We start from the raw sequence: 17145 nt of genomic DNA, 5'->3' as shown, positions 1-17145 counted from the left end.
TACAAGCACATGAAAAGGTATTGATTGAAAATTACCACCAAAGCAAATACTGTATAGCTATTAACTTACAGTTAGCAAAGTTTTATACGTAAAATATCCTCACCTGCGTTGTTTTTTGATGCAGGAGGTTTAGCAACTTGATTTACAACTAAATCCTCAAAAAACGTTCTTCTTTCATCCTTACTAGGCAACTCGACTTTGAAAACTTCATAATCATTAATAAACAATTCTCTTATCTAAAGCATGAGAAGAAAAGATATTTCAGATGTAAGGCCACACAAAATCATATTCTATTCCAAAAAGATAAGTACCTTTCTAAATTAAACTGAATAATCATCTGGACAAGACAAACTGTGAAAAGTTACCTTCTTGGCCTTAAAAGGCTACATTTTCACAAGTTAGCATGGCAAATTAAAATACCTTCTCTAAGGAACGCCCCTAGAGTTAGAGCTCAATGAAGGGACCATAGGACATACTGATGTAGTAAGTGGTGACACTCACTACCTCCAAGACTGCTTATTTTGTATTTACCCTACTTGCTGTCCTTTAGTTTGAATCTTTATGGGAGCTATAGAGGGGACAGGCAGGGTTCAGCAGACAAGTGACAACTTTTTGGTAAGGTGGTGGTTTTGGTTTTGGTTTTTTTTTTAAATTAAGTGAGGTGTCTGAAGTTGCATACTTTCAAGTTTTCCTCCATTTTTCAATCTCTACTACTAAAAAGTATGGAAGGAATTTCAATACTTATTTTAGAAGGAATTTACTAACAGCATAAAAACTTCTGTTGAAAGTTAAGCCCTTTCAAAGCATTTGATAATAAACACATCTAGGTAAGCCCTCCCGCTCCCCCCCAGTAATTGAGAAAAAATAATCAGAGCAGCATATTCACATTTTGAACACCATCCTTTAATGCACACTCTCAGATGTCTAGAAAGCTAAGCATGCACTCCTATTGAATTTTGTTAAGGAATGCAAATAAAAATTTATTTCCAAGTTACGTAAACAGAAGTTGGAACTTAGCTTTCTAATTTGTAAAGCTTTCACCTATATGAAGAAATTGATATTTTTATTAACAAATTTACATTTGAAATTACATTCCATCATTAACAGCATGACCACCGTACTTTTTCAGTAAAACTATCTTTCACTTTCTAGTAAAAATATCTTTTTCCCATTTACATTTCAAACACTTTATATTCTTGACTAAGTACATACCTAACTATCTTGAAGTGACGGAAATTATTGTCTGAAGTAAATTTATACATAATGTCTAACAAACATGAGTGTGTGAGAAGAGAGAAAAAGTTGTGTCAATGTCAATCTCTTTACTCAGAAAACACTTTAGACAAGTGCTTTCAGCATTGTTTTGTCTAAACAAATTTTAAGAGACCTGGTTAGGGTGCCTGAGTAATAGCAGTATGAATTTGCTTAAGAGTGCACAGTACTCCACTGCTTAAAGGATTTATAAATTAACAAGAAATTGAATAAAAAAGTAAAAAAAAGCATCAACAGAAATACCTCTTTCGGGAGATCTGCGTAATGCACATCAGACGTTGCAAGCAGCAAAACCGGAGCAAATGTTGGAATGCTGTGCAGTAGCATTGTAAAAGTAGCTTTCAATGTAGTTCCAACAGCCTCCCACCACAAATGGATATGTGGCATATAAATTATACTTGGTGCTGTTCTTTGAGCTTCTCGCATCAACTGGTAAAATGAAAGCTTGGATAAGAAAACTAAACCATGCAGAATAGGCTAATAACTAACTACGTATCAGTCAAACTATCTTACAAAATAGGAGTACATGAAGCCAAAATATCAAAACAAACCAACAAAGGAACAACTTCTTAACAGTAAGGTAAAATTTTCACTTTGACTCAAATGGAGACATTGCTACACAGACAGAAACAGACCTGAATCTCTGCCTGATTTCAAAACTACTTAGGTGTAAGATAACTCCTAAACAGCCTCACAACTCAGCTGGTGTGTTGGTGTGCCTGAAAAAACAAAACTAACCCTTCAGCAAGATGTATTAGTCTAGGTAAATTGCTACACGACTGCAACTACACCATTTTCAATTCAGAGAGGACACATATCCAAGTCAGTCTGAAGCACAGTCTGAAGCACAGTCTGAACAAACAAAGACCTACGTGAAAAGATGAGGGCTGACATTGTAAAAGAAGTCTGGTTACAATTCATAATTTCAAGTACATTTTATAAGAGGTGACCAGTCTTTAGCCTGCCTGAGTAGCTAAATCACTCACAGCCTCTCATTACCAAAGGATCCATCAGACCAGATTACATGCTTTGGAAGATCACATGCCATTGCCTACAGATGGTATCTCAGTCACAGAAGACAACATGCATCTACCACATGAGGGAAGTGGCAACAGTTCTTTCACATGACAAATTTCTCCGTGCACCCCTTCAGATTATCAATATTCAGGGAGTTCCTGTCATAAGATGGGAAGCGCATGTGCTATATCCAGGCAGTGACTAGATGTGGTAGTTACATGACCGCAGATGCAAGCATCACGTAACAAAAAAGGATTTGTTCCTCTTACATGGCAAATGAGTATCCAATCATGTAATGTGTCTGTCCTTACTTGTACAGCTTTCAAGTGCTGCTACTAAAGGTCAAAATATTTTAATACAGTGATGCCAAACAACGAAATGGATTTCCTGCCTAAAAGTAACAAGGAAAACAGCTTATATTTAATTTTCCTACTTAAGAAAAACACACCAGTGTACAAATATAAGTCTTCCATGAATTTTAACGCTTTTACTGTATATACTGCAGCAGTACAAGCTGTATATGTATATGTAAAAAGAAACACTTCTTTTCCCCAAAACCTTGACTGCCTTGCAAATATAATAAAAAAGAAGGCTACAAAAAGTGCATGACGCAGTCAGGCTGATGCAAAGCCATCTACTGGGAGCACAGATTCTTAAGAAGCAATGAAAAAAACTTTCTGGATCCCACCAAGACCAGCAGGCTTTCTTGCCATAAAGAAGAGTTCATTAGCAGCACCTCTCATCTTACTGAGCTGCTAGCAACATCCTCACTGTTTAATTTGGAATGGAAAATATGGCCTTGTATAACATCCTTATTCAGTATCACTCAATCTAGAAAAGTGGATTTTCAGACAGAAGTAAACATAACAGCACATTCAAACCAGGCCACCTCCGTTAACAATGAATTTTGCTTACTTTACTAGTTTATATACAGTTCATGAATCCTATGAGATTAAAGAGAAAAAAGACAAAGACACCTGTGCGCATGTTTCTTCTGGTGACGTGGTGCTAACAAACAGAACGGATAGGTCTAGTGTATAAACTGGAAACTTTTCCAGGGCATGTATTACTGCAGGTGCCAAATGAGAAGTTTGCCCGTATCCTGGCTCTCCAACTAGTAAGAACCGTGGCCTGCAAGATGTTGGCTGGTAATAAGCATTTCTAGAACAATAAGAAGAAAACAAGTTTAAAAATGTTAAGTGATGAATAGGCACACAGATGTTAAAGGTTTTTTTCTATACACTTTTTTTTTTTTTTAATTGGTAAATACTCTCCATATTCCAGCAAATAATAAGCTGGTCTGTGATCAGGAAGACTATCAAAGCCCATTGTCTTACAAACTTACAATACCTCCTCTAAGAAATCCTGCCAATCCCCAGCATGTCTGCTATTCGTTTGGCTGGGTTAAGTAAGAGCTCTTAAATCCCACAGGGGACTGTCCAGCTAAATACACAACAACCGGTCAGTAACCTGATATGGGGGAGAATAGCAACCCTCTCTCTCAGCACACACCAATCTGGACCTCTTCACCACCCACACCAATTTTCAGTAGGTCTTAAGTTTAAGTAACAGTGAGATCTCAGCATCTATCAAGTTTAGCTGAAATTTGGCCATAGTTACTGAAGATGGTGGGAAGCAAGGAGCAGAACATTTCTAGAGAAAAATTATTGTAGGCACTGAAACACATTACCTGTTATCTGAAGAATTATACAATTGGATTCGTTAAATTACAGCAGTACACTAAACATGTATAATATTTATATTTATTTTATTCAGTCATTCTAATTGTTTAACTTTGAATTGTGTATTAATTTCCTAGTAATCTTGCTTTACTAGCATAAAACACGTTTGTGAAGAGCATTTGTTTTTTCTACCACAACACTGTTGTATCTTTACTAGGTGAAGTCAAAGATCCTAGAGACTTAACAAAGCGCAGCGGGTCAGAAGATTTTCTGGACAGCACAGCAATAGAAATTGAGAAAAATAACTGATGTAACAGTGACGACGATAATCTGTTTTTCAACTGTTGGCTTATACGACTTCCACATTAAAATGTCAAAAGATTAACATGAACTTAGTAGGTTAAAGGTACAAAATGCAGACATTGTTTAAGTTTTTCTCACAGTGTTTTAACACACCATTTCTCAATTTTGTGGCTGCTACATAATTCACTACTGGTTTAACACTCTTGGAAGGTAGAAGGGCATAAGATGGCTACACAAATCCATAGCGTTTTTTTAGCTAAAAGGACAGACAGTACATTTCTTCAGTCTTGAGTCTGTCAAGGAATACCATGGATTAATCACACGTTCTAATAGTCTGTGGACCACTTTGACTTAGGAAAAGAGGGCTGCGCCATTCAGTTTGATGGGTTATGGCAGTGTACTCTCTTAGAACATTAATACTCAGCTGGATCTTCACACTTACTTGTTGCAAATACTGATCACCCCCACACACACACTTCACTCCTTCATCTACCACCCCTCATGCCAAAACTGTTTACAGACCCAGCCATCTCAAAAATGTAAACATAAAGGGGACAAACATTTACCTGCTAAAATTGAGGAATTTTTCCTTTTTTTTACCAGGCTTTTTATGCTTTGGCTTGTCTTCAAAGATTGATTCCTCATCACTGTCAATTGCATCATTTCTCAAAATATGATTTAAACTGTCTGAAAGACAAGAGAGATTTGTTAACTTTCCTGAATAGTCCGTATCTCGCTCTTGCATTAGTACAGTTTCTAAATCAGTGCTGGAAACCCCTTATCTTGTATTTCTTCATTTGAGGGCACACGCTGAATGCTATTTTCTGAAGAGTTCATCCTACCACAGACCTAAGGAGATTGCACAAGTCTCTACAAAGCTGTCTTAAGTCCCATGATTTGCATAAGGTATATCTCTCCATTGGTGAAAACTTGGGAGTTTTTTTCCTTAGAATAAAGATGATTAGGAACAACTTCTGTAGTACACAGACGCCTGAAAAACCCAACAAGGCCATAGACTTCCATTTGTCTAGGACTAGTGAGAGTCAGAGAATACAGACCAACACATCTTCTAAATAAGGCTCCTCAAAGATCACCAAAGGAGGAGATAATGGAAGGCAGACAACAGAGAGGGGATGCAATTACCAGTCTCCTAGCTTCTCTGCTTTTATTTTGTTGGTGGATTTCTGCCTTTATTTTACCAATGCAAATTCATCTCCCAGCTCTAGTCGGAGTAATACTAGTAGGATATTCTCAAGGCATTAGCATAATAACTAACCACAGATCTCCATTAGTCAGGAGTGGAGTGAGTTTATCAACTTATTTGCTCTCACCAACTGACAGACTAAACCTGATCAAGGCTGATGCAGTCAGGAAGGTAAGCTCACATATGCTATGCAAGCCAAGCCCCCAGGTATACACTACTAAAACATTCTGATCTCACATGCAAGTATACGGTGTGATGCATAAACATTTAAATTAAGAGACTATAGTTAAAAATCATGATAGCTAAAACAGTATTTAGCTTAAACCACTTATACTTGTATTGTGGTCCTGACATTCTTCAGATAGGAATTAGAAGCATTCATGTAAAAATGCCCTTCTCCCCTCATTTAAATATTTCTTTTGAAGGAGGTGCCTCATACATTAAACCTTAGATCCACCCCTACAAATGATAAATATGTTAGCTACTGCCAGAAACAGGGTGATCTAGTAGGGAACGCATAGTTCTCTACTTCGTATTGTGAGTAATTCACAGCTCCCATCCAGCACTTCAGTTTAGAATCCAGAATAAAAACGATGCACGACATTCCTGAAATAAAGGTGTGCACATCCGTATTGTAAAATTCTACTGTCATTACAGCTGAGAGGTTTGTGTATGTTTTTGCTTTGGCAGCATTTTTAAGAAGTGGATGTTATCGTTATACCTTGCTGTTGGTCTTTCTTTAGTGCAAGCTCTGCATGGGGAAATACTCTCTGCAACGCTTGTAAAATTCTTGCTAGTGTGTTTTCAAACAGTGGTTTTGAAATAGGCGATAGCGCTTGCCCAGGTGAAGCTACAGCCCTCTGTGAAGCTGGAACAGTCTTCTGCATGGCCATGACAAAATCCTTTGCTGTTATTTTAATAGAAGCGACATCTAACTGCAGTTTCTCGCTACTTTTGTATATCTGAGGATAGCGGCGGCGCAAAGCACAGAGGGCAGCTTCAGCACATAAGGATTTAATATCAGCACCACAGTATCCTAGTAAACAAAACAAGAATCAAATGTTATGTCAGTCTCAGATAAGTCAAGGCCAAGGTTTCCAAAGTGCAACACTGAAAGACTTTGTATGCAGCCAAAAAATAACAGATAAAGAGAGAATTTAAAGAGTTACTACACTGCAGAGAAGTTTTGTTATGTGGCTCGCAACCTGATATCCTGCGCTTATGAAGCGGCCGCCTAATCAAAACTTAGCTCCTGAGGAAGATGCCCAAAACCCATTCAATGTTCTGAGAGACAAAAAGAAAATTCTAAGAAAAGAAACATCAAAATTTGTTTGCTCCCAGGGCGTGCCAGCTGCCTCACTACCTCGGTCTGCGGCAAGGCACAAGAGCTTGGGTACTGCCTGGTACAAGCTCAGATTCCTTAGGACTCAATCACATTCAGTAACTCATTTTGTTTGCAAACTTACCAACACACTTTTCAGCTAGCTCTTCAAGAAACGTGTCCAACGGTTTAGGGATCCATTCTCTTGTGTGAATCTTGAAAATCTCTTTTCTAGCCTGGAAATAAAATGGTTGCATTTTAGTATGTACTAAGTTTTCTCTTCAAAAAACCCAAAACAACACAAACCCACAAACCCCCTCACATTAATACAAATACTTTTCTTATCTGCTAAACTTTTCAGTATTTTAAAGTTCACTTCATATGCTCTCTGCTTTTTCAAGCAGGAAATTTAATAATTCTCAATTTGTTACATTAAACTCTTTCTGGAGGCCTGCAGTGAAATAAAAGGTATTTATAGCTTCCGTAAAAAGTAATTCTCCACAAGTATGAGACCTAATGATCGCAAGGAAAAAATTGTAGTAAAAAACATATCTGCAAATCGACATTTTTCATCAAAGAAAATTTTCTCAAATTTAGCAAAATTTCATGGTGACATTGTCATTAGTTCATCAAATTTGCTCTTCTGCCAGTTCGTTCAAGGAAAACAGTCCTAGCACTACATTTCAAATTGCTACAAAGAAGAACAATAATTATGACTCAAACTACTGCCACTGATCCAGAAAATGTCAAATGTTGCCTGTCTCCATCTCTGATCTTAGCAAGACTTTCATTTAAGTATTTCCTGGTACACACATTAATTATGGCAGATTTCTAGAATTCTTCCACAGTTTCATGGCACCTCCTCTCCTGTTCCTGAAAGCAGGTAAAAACTGGAGACAAATGTTTAATACACTGTTCAGTGCACTTTTACTAGCCTTCAATCCCATAAGCATTTTATCCTTTTTCCAAAAAGTGCTAATAAAAGAAAAAGAAGTATCAGTGATAGCCAGAGAAAAACCACAAAACCACCTGTGCAGTGTACTTCACATCTTTAGCCAACTCCCTATTAATAAGCACCAGTAAGAATGTCAGATCTCAAAATACTTAGAGGTATCTCCCAGGATACTCAGCCTGGGAACAATCCAACACAGGTACACCCACTATCCATTCATAAACCAAGAACAGAGAGCAAGAGCACTCCAGGGTGAAAGTGCCTAAGTGGATTAAATAAATAAGCAAAAATGAACCACTTTGGGAATGAAAAATTTTCATTTGCTCTAGCACCAGCCTTGATAATTTTTTGTTAGCAAAAAGGAATTCTTATGTGCATACCATTTCTTTCATTTTCAAGATGAGATAGCAGTAATTTATAGCCAATTCATACACTCATTCTTTCTTAAACATTTCAGTGACTAGCAGCATCCCATCTTCTTGGCTGGTCACAGTGAAACCAAAACTAATTATAAAACTAACTACTTGTTGAAATCATCTTACTCATAGATATTCAGTACCAGATCTGCCCTCCACAGTACAACACAGTCTCTCCAGATATCCCTCTTTTGTCCAAGTTGTACAATACTGGTTTTGACTTTAACTGCTCCATGATACTGCATTGTTACATGGTTTTGTTGTAAAGATGGACTTTGCCGCATTAGCATTAAGGTTGAGTTTAAGTTCTGACCTCTTTATTTGGCAAGCCGAAGAGGAACTCTCGATCAAAGCGTCCAGGTCTTCGTAAAGCAGGATCTATGGAATCCAGTCTGTTGGTGGCTCCGATTACCACAATCTCTCCTCTGCTGTCTAAGCCATCCAGAAGTGCCAGAAGTGTTGATACAATAGAGCTAACAGAAAAATACAATTTTCATTCACTGGTTTAGTAAATTTTGTTACGTTTTACATGACCTTCTCCAATAATCACTCAAAAAGGACAAGTTTTTAATTGATGAGATGCTGATTAGTGAAAGACTTATTTTAAGACATAAAAAAATAGATAAGGTAACACAGGCCTTGTGCTGATATCAAGCTTAGTGAATTGTTTTCAATTACTGTTTAAAGATCATCTGAAATTTAGTAGCATTGAATTACTAGTTTTCAGGATAAATGAATGTGTCACATAAAGTTAAATAGGCTGTGGCTGCCTTTTCACAAAGATCAAGCAGCTTCTATGTAGGTACAAAAAATGTACTACCTATGAATTTGGTCTTGTTTACTGGACCGCACTGGAGCAAGACCATCTATCTCATCAAAGAAAATAATTGAAGGTCGCATCTGGTAGGCCTAGAATGAAAACACAGGAATATTGATCTAAGTAAAACAGCACTATTTTAAGGAGAAAATGCATGAAAAACGGTATGGTTGGAAAGTCACTGAAACTAGATTTTTCAGACTAGCATCAGGGATCTCTACTAATTGATCTAATGGAGTAAGTGGCACAAGTAACAGAAGACAGCAGCCTATGTCAACCCACTGAGACTGGGTGACAGGAAACAAATCATAGCAGTAGTTTTTACAGCTATTTGGCAACCACCAAGAACAGAACCGGGACTTAATTCAATTACAGATTCTGGAAGCAAGCTTCTGTTATGAATTTAAATGACCATGCTTTCAGCCTGCATCTGTTTCCCTCTGATCTAAAGACACCATCTCTGGCCTCTTGAAACCTTTTTTGTGGCTTTTTTTTTTTGAGGAAGGGAGCAGGGGTTTGCTTTGTGAGGTTTTCTCATTTGTTTTATTAATCTTTCACAATACATCTCAACATTCAAGCCCCTAAAAAACCCACTAAAAAAGGAAACACTAACCATCCCATTTCAGTGGAAGAAACTGACAAAACACGAAAAGGAGCAAGGTCTTAAAAATACTGACCACAGAAAATTAGTTACAACTCAGACACAACACATGGCACATTTCAGCCTTACCTGATCAAACAGTAAACGAAGCTGTCGTTCAGATTCCCCCACCCATTTACTCAGGCAGTCAGCACCTTTTCTCATAAAAAAGGCTATTCTCCTGTCACCTTGGCTACATTCATTAGCAAGTGCACGAGCAACCAGTGTCTTTCCAGTCCCTGGTGGACCATAGAATAGACAGCCTCTGCGATTAAAAAAAAAAAAAATCACATAAGAAAAAAACATCATGGAAAAGTACTTATTACAACCCCCATCCCTAAAACACACAATTCTTCTCTCCTAAACAAAACACTTCATGTATAAGACAACGGTAACAGCTGAAGTGTGAGAATTCAAAACAGATGAAAATTTTGTGCTCCTACACAATTCCACAAGGCAGCAAATGAAACGAATAAAGAGGATAATGCAGATGTACAAAACCTTGAGAAAAGATCATAGAAGGACACTTCCAAAACTGCCAACAAACTAACAGCGGTGGTTACAGCACAGTGGAGCCAAACAAGAACAAACTTCAGCACAGAATCTGAGACTGAGCTAACTTATAAATCACCAGTTCATTTTTCAATGATGCACTGCATATTCATTCTTGTTTTCACAAAAGGCAAGATTTGATAGTGAAACATTTCATTCTCCCTTAAAAAGCTTTAAGTTACTGCATTTGGTCTCCCAGACCATCCACTGCTGATGTTAAATGAGGAGGAAGTCTAAAGCTGGGAGGGTATTTTGCACTTCCAGGTAAATACAGCCTTCAACTAGAAAAGCTAGTACACTGCTGTTTCAAAAAGAATTTCAATGAATAAAGAAGCAAAACACTGAAAGATTTTCTTTTCATTATTTGTAATACTTTTAAAGTTACTGAAAGCAAAGAATATAAAGTCATATTTCAATATACCATGACTGAGTTTTGCTGACCAAGAACATATAAAGCTAACAATTAACTCTCTAATAATTTCATTTAATAACACAGAACTAATTTAGCTGTGTTAGACGTGGACAGATTCTTATTTTAGCCCAAGTACAACAAACACTGCAAGGTTCTAGTTGCAAGTCCTATCAATTGTAAAATTGATACATGAGCACCTGGGGGTGGCAGGGGAGAGAGTCAGTGGGAGAGACAACTGGACTTCCAAGCAACAAATTAAAGTTGAATACCAGTAGATAATTCCTTCCTGCTTATAAACCAATCAAGTTGACTTGCACATAAAACTCAAAACAAAAACACCCCAACCCCACCTTTTAAAGGCAAGACACTTTTAAAGTATATTCTCACAACACAATAAATCTTTAAACCTACATATATTCTGGATTCTATCCAAGATTTTGAAATTGAAAATTTAAGAAATTGCTTTTTACTACTGCTAAAAACCCCATCAACACTGCTGAAAATTTTGAAGAATGGAAACATATTGATACCTCAGTTGAATATTCTCCTGAAAATAGGTGAATTAGAATTTATAGTTTTAAACAGTGTCTGTTACCTTGGAGGTTGGATTTTGAATCTGTCAAAGACTTCTGGGTAAAGCAGTGGAAAAACAACCATCTCTTTTAAAGCAGAAATGTGGTCAGAAAGACCACCCACACCATCAAATCGTACCTAAAGATAAATTCAACAGAACACATTTCATATGTTAAAGAAAGCTGCAATCTCAGTAAGGTTCCATCAGAAATTATATGTCAGCACAAAGGAAACGTTCTGCGCAATTCTCAGATTGCTTGGGAGAAAACTGTAAACCAAGGTAGTTGTAGATGGCACATTATTGAAAGCTTCTATAAACACTGGAAACATCTCACTGACACAATGAACTAAAAATACTTACCGAACAATCTATTTGCATTGGATCAACATCAGCCAGACTTGCTCCAATTTTCATTCGATCCTTGTGAATTCCCTTTAACTCATCTTTCCGAAAGTTTAGTGGAAGACACCTGATTTGAATTAAGGAGAAAGAGAAAGGTAATTTCTAACTTCAAATGCAGATTTTTGCTTTTATAATGATGGCAAGTGAATGCAGAAGACCTTATAAATAAGCATAAACTTCCTAAATAGTTAAATATTCATTCAAATTGTTTTATACTTAATGGCCACGAGTAAATAAAGGAAAATGGTCACTCCATACATTAAACTGAGTTAATTATTTTAATCTTAGCACTTACGAATATCCATACCAGTCAACACAGCACATACATGAATGCAAGTTATTCCGTATGTGGAGACCAGGAACTGACCTTGATTTGTTGGATGGAAGAACCCCCCAAAACACACTGGCATCTTTCAAGGATTTTTTACTTCTACATTCAAAAAGTTACAGCCCAAGGGGATACTTATTTCAGTGTGGATTAACATTATAAAGGCAGCCCACCACTGCTGGTCCTTCCTGAGGACTTTGGGATGTGTGTTCCAGAAGACACACATCTGAAAGACATTGGGCTGAAAACTTATTTGTTAGATTGTTAGTAAAAATAGTTTTTCTAGAGCATTCGTTAAGTAACAAAACCTCTGTCATTTCCTCTATTTATAACATTTTCTGTTATGGTGGTCTTCTTTCTGAATAAACTACTGTAAAGCAGAGCAGCAGTAGAATTTTACATTAAAAGATTACATAAAAGTGTTCCTCCCCGCACTCCTGCCTAGAAATCAAATTGCTTATTAAAAATCAATTCTAAAAATCCAATTTTAGGGAGTCCAGTTATAATTGTCAGTATCAACAGATATGATTAAATATTGCCACAATTTAGAAAGTCTACAGGATGAAGAGGATAACACTTCACAGTTAGGCAGATGCAAACTCCTCCCAAGTAGATCCTCCCTCCCCTATTCTCCAATTTCATTAACCTTCTTAAATTTCTGTTACGGCTGTGCTTCCTATGCTTCTCAAAATCCTCTTCATCATCAGATGAGGGTGGTGAGGAAGAAGAGGATGTGGAATCACTGTTGTGGGCTGCCTGCTTCCGTCTGCAAACATTTAAACAAACAAGTAAAAAAATGAAGTACACACTAAGTAATATAAAAATCTAAGTGAATTCTATCTCAGAATTTACCCTGAGACCTAGTAAGTTTCCAGATCATTGTACTCCTTATGAATCTGATTTCAAAGTACATTACATGATTTTCCTTGTGACAGTAAAATTTAATTCTTCTTAGGAAGGTAAAATGTCTAACTATTTTGCAAAGAAATTTCATAAACAAATTACTAATTTTGTCCAATCTCTCTCTCTCACACACACAAATTGAGTTTTACTTAGCATTATGTATCCACTCTGTGAAATATAAACCTTTTTAACTTATTTAAAAATTTGCTTAAAAAAATCCTTCCTTCCCTAACTGTCTGCTGTCAAGGATGCTAAACAAAGTGCTCACATCTAGCAAGAGACGGCATTCTCCATGCTCTAACTGCTTACAGGATCCAAAACCCCTTTGTCATTGCTATTGCAATTTATAATTTATGATTTCATTTAGCATTTTTCTTGTTTAAGCAGAGGTTCATACAGAAACATTAACTGATTCCAAAGAGAAACCAGAATCAGTATTTGAGTGATTAAAAAAAAAATAATCCATTAAAACTTCCACACAGGCTCTCCCTCTAATTATATTATCTTCAGTTTTAAGAAAGTAATTTGTATCCTTCAAGATAAGTAGTCTAAGATTTTCAGAGGGAGACCCTGGCTTCAATTCCAGAACAAAAGAATTTCAGTTATACAATCTCAGCCACAACCTCCATAATCACCTTATCAGTAACCACAAATACTGCATTTTAAAAAAGTCTAATGGCTAATAAAAAGTATAGCCTCCCCCCATATTTGTTTTCTTTATACCCTCAGGCCACCACAGCAATAATCATACTATTAATCTGTAATTACCACCAACCAAAAAACCCTTGAAAGCATTATTCAGTAATGTGACTGACAGCACTATTGATAAATAAGAACTGTCACTACCCATACACCAACCTGTTAGTTCTTTTGCAGCAAGAGCCTTGTGACTGAGCACTTCTAAATGGGCATCTCTGTCTGACAGGTGAAGACCGGCCCGAAAAATAAATCTTACGTTGTCTTGGTTCTGTTGAAAGCAAAGAATTTAGAATAATTTTACAAACAAGTTTAAGAGAAAGCAGGATAGTGAAAGAGGTGGAAAACGTGATGTGTTTCACCCATCTCTAATTTCAGGGGAAGTTTCAAGTGATTGGGGGGGGGGATTTTTTTTTTAAAATCAGTGCACAGTAGAATTGAAAAAACACACACCTGCTTTTTAAGGAGAACTGAAAACCACAAGAGTAAGATTGTCAAGTCTGTTTAATTACTATTCTTTCAAGGATACATGGATCATTTTTTTACAAAACAACAACAATAAGTATGCCAAATGGCAAAGAAATATAACATGCACAGGATATATGCATTTAATAAAATTTACTTGCAGAATGAAGGTAAGAAATTTAAATAGAAGTTGAGTGTGTGTATATATTTTCATTCAAAAAAAAAATCTCACTTATATGCAAGAAATTAGCTCTTGAGAGAAACTGTGCACATAACCTACTTTCCAATGGAGCTTGATAGCGCTCAACAGTTTTCCTCTGCCGAAAGTCGTAACGCTTTCGAGTGTCTTCACCATCATCATCTTCTTTCTCTTCACTTTCTCCTGAGGAAACCACTGTACATCGACATAGCATTTAACTGTTTAAGTACGGTTGCAAATTATATTAAATTCAAAATGCACTACACAGATGCCTATAGGTTTTACTATTACCTTCTTGTTAATGACACAGTAGATCTGAAAACCTGCAAAACCTTAAGACCAATTTATGCAAGACACATTCCAGAAATTATAAAACACAGAGGAGCATACATATAGATATTATTCTGTCCTCGCTGAAATTGCTGGATGACTTCTCATCGGTCTTAGTAACAACAATTCTGTCATCTTGCTTAGTTAAGATGCGGCTCCTATGAAAACCACTATTTCAGAAAGTCATTTCTTGTTATTTTGAGAAACTGTTTCACGAAGATGTTTTTAATAGTCTACAGTGGTAAGACTAAGCATGGTAATCTAGCTCCAAGTCCTAGCTCTGCCACAGATCACATGAGCCATAATGGGCAAGTCACAGGTTAGAACTTCCCCAATCAGAAAATGTCAAATGCATACAGTTTATGCCACTAGCTTCTGTAAAGTAACTTGACGTTTTTTCATGGAAGATGGTAAGAATGCAAAAAACAGAGTATAATTATCTAGCAGGTTCTTAATAATACCCTCTCACTTTAATACCTGGACACCAGGTGAGGAATGTTAGATAGCTCAACTACCACCACATCCTCTTCTGTCCTTAAGTACACTTTCACCCCATTCTGTTCCATCCAGAAAGCTCCTACAAGGATCGTTGGATTGACTGCCTTAATCACAACTATCATTCTCCTTAAAACCTTAAAGTTTTTACCCCTCACTTCAAACATAAAGTTAATACAGCCTTTTACGATTTAACCTTATTCCTCATGTTATTTCTCACTAAGTACAGGGATGACAGGTCCTAATTAGAGGCCCGGACAGCAGGACAGCAGCTTCCACTGATGACCTGCTAAACACAAAAATGAACAACACTATCTTCTCCCCTGCTGATTCTCATGCTCAGGAGGAGCTTTCCATAACACATCTGGCAGCCTACCTTACTTCCTGAAAATTCTCGCTGTGCTGCTCAAAACCATGAAAACTGTCATGCTCCTGCTGTAGCAAGATCACTCTTTCTCGTTCTGAGTAATACCATCAATTTCTTTGTATTCCCACCTGTCCACAGCCATCTGTTGCCTTTTATCTTGTAAGCATTTTGGAAAAGCACCAATTTTCTTTTTCCTCTGAATACCCGTTCTGAGCTCACTACAGTACAGCCCTAGAGTCCATGACTATGGCTTGTAGTGTCAACAGCAATACAGATTTTTTTAATAGATGAAAAATACCCAGGAGTTCAGCTTGTTTCAATCATTTAAGACAAGGCTTTTGGCTAGAACACAGTCAAGAAAATTTAAAACCAGAACTAACCTACAATGTCACCTTGATGATCAGCTATTTCTTCATCAGCTCTTTGGATTTCTTTGTTTCCTCGGGAGTACATATCAAGGTTTTCCTCATTAAAAGAAACAAGAAGGATCAGTCACAAATATGCAGAAAACCTGACATGGGCATATTTGGTGCCTATATAGTAATATCAAGGCACTCCATATACACAAAAGATTAAATTAATGTACAGGAGAAAATAGGAACATCATTCTGGCACCCAGGATTAGTAACAAGAATTTCTGCTCTAAAATAGGGTTTAGTACATGTGATAGTTAAATACTTATCTAGATACAAAACTGAGTGTATCAATTAATCACAAGTTAATAATCCAAGAGTGTGGCAGAACCCAGGAAAAAGCAATTCCTAGCAGACAAAAAAAAAAAATTCATACGGGCATTTGAGAGATGATATACAAAGTACTATGGACAATTCTGGTTTCATTAAAAAAAAAAAGGAATTCAGATCTAAACAAAAAACTATGAAAGCAGGCTATGAAGATGTTTAAAAACTGAAGTGCCTGCCATTCAAAAGGACAGTAGAAGAACTTAATTTAATAGAGCAAAACTAAGACAGAGGAAATACGATTGCTGTATATAATTTTAACATAAGTTCCTCTAGGGACAGAGCACTACTTAAGCTCACAGGCAAGGCTGACACAAGAACAAACATAGATGAAGCAGACATCAATTAATTCAGTTTTTAGTAAGATTTGAAGTGAAAACCCAGGTCCTGAAACAGCTGTCTCTAAACAGCGTCCATTCGAAAAGCATAAGGCAATTCAGAAAGTGTAGCAGAAGACATGTATTTCAGCATCTCACTCTTACCTCATGTCTTCTGAAGAAGGTATTTCCTCCACCCTTAGAGCGTATATGTAGCATGACCGTAACAGTAAAATGTTAAATCATAATTAGAGAGCAAAAACAAATGTTATTTTAGACTACACTATTTTTTGGAAGAAGTTATTTCAGCTAAATTAAAATTACAAATAAACAATTTCCCTATGTGAAATACACTACTTATATAAAAATAGTGAAGTAAATTAGTATCTACTTCTGTATCATGGAACACCCCAAGGTCTTCCATCATTCGCCGTCTACGCATCTTCTCCATGTCATCCATTTTTTGCAAGACTGCTTCCGCAGTACTAAGATAAAAAATTGACATGTAAGAGCAAAGATAGGCAAGTACAAAAAAAACCATTTAAAACAGTACGCATAATGAGTATGACATTTTAAGACAGTACGCACAAAGCCAGAGTCAGTGACCCTTGGCCAACTTTTTAAAGGCCACTTAGAACTTGGGTTAAATGTTTACTTTTTTATAGAGAGATCTAAGAACAAGCATTTGAGGATTTGCAAACATCCCTGTTTTCAGGTTTATTTTTCCCTCTTGCTGAACAC

The 17145-nt window shown here is 36.7% G+C and overlaps 1 protein-coding gene across 5 annotated transcripts in view; it reads right to left on the bottom strand.

The window, feature by feature from the left end:
- Nucleotides 1–17145, bottom strand: part of ATAD2 (ATPase family AAA domain containing 2) — a 39156-nt gene that overhangs the window by 12089 nt on the left and 9922 nt on the right. For 4 of the 5 annotated variants that reach the window (XM_030012586.2, XM_030012584.2, XM_041122983.1 and 1 more), the window contains exons 5-20: nucleotides 16796–16889; nucleotides 15728–15812; nucleotides 14237–14350; nucleotides 13654–13762; nucleotides 12539–12658; nucleotides 11523–11631; nucleotides 11184–11299; nucleotides 9715–9889; nucleotides 8988–9076; nucleotides 8481–8640; nucleotides 6945–7035; nucleotides 6200–6514; nucleotides 4841–4961; nucleotides 3267–3450; nucleotides 1516–1701; nucleotides 104–236 (exon numbers count right to left, since the gene is read on the bottom strand). In XM_030012586.2, coding sequence (XP_029868446.1) covers nucleotides 104–236; nucleotides 1516–1701; nucleotides 3267–3450; nucleotides 4841–4961; nucleotides 6200–6514; nucleotides 6945–7035; nucleotides 8481–8640; nucleotides 8988–9076; nucleotides 9715–9889; nucleotides 11184–11299; nucleotides 11523–11631; nucleotides 12539–12658; nucleotides 13654–13762; nucleotides 14237–14350; nucleotides 15728–15812; nucleotides 16796–16889 — 2201 coding nt within the window. The remainder of the gene's footprint in view (nucleotides 1–103; nucleotides 237–1515; nucleotides 1702–3266; nucleotides 3451–4840; nucleotides 4962–6199; nucleotides 6515–6944; nucleotides 7036–8480; nucleotides 8641–8987; nucleotides 9077–9714; nucleotides 9890–11183; nucleotides 11300–11522; nucleotides 11632–12538; nucleotides 12659–13653; nucleotides 13763–14236; nucleotides 14351–15727; nucleotides 15813–16795; nucleotides 16890–17145) is intronic. The other variant, XM_030012590.2, reaches the window with a different exon arrangement.

The sequence above is a fragment of the Aquila chrysaetos genome, chromosome 4, assembly GCF_900496995.4.
Source record: "Aquila chrysaetos chrysaetos chromosome 4, bAquChr1.4, whole genome shotgun sequence".
NCBI classification, from domain to species: domain Eukaryota; kingdom Metazoa; phylum Chordata; class Aves; order Accipitriformes; family Accipitridae; genus Aquila; species Aquila chrysaetos.
The sequence above is the reverse complement of the archived record's forward strand: the minus strand, read 5'-3'. Positions and strand labels throughout refer to the sequence as shown.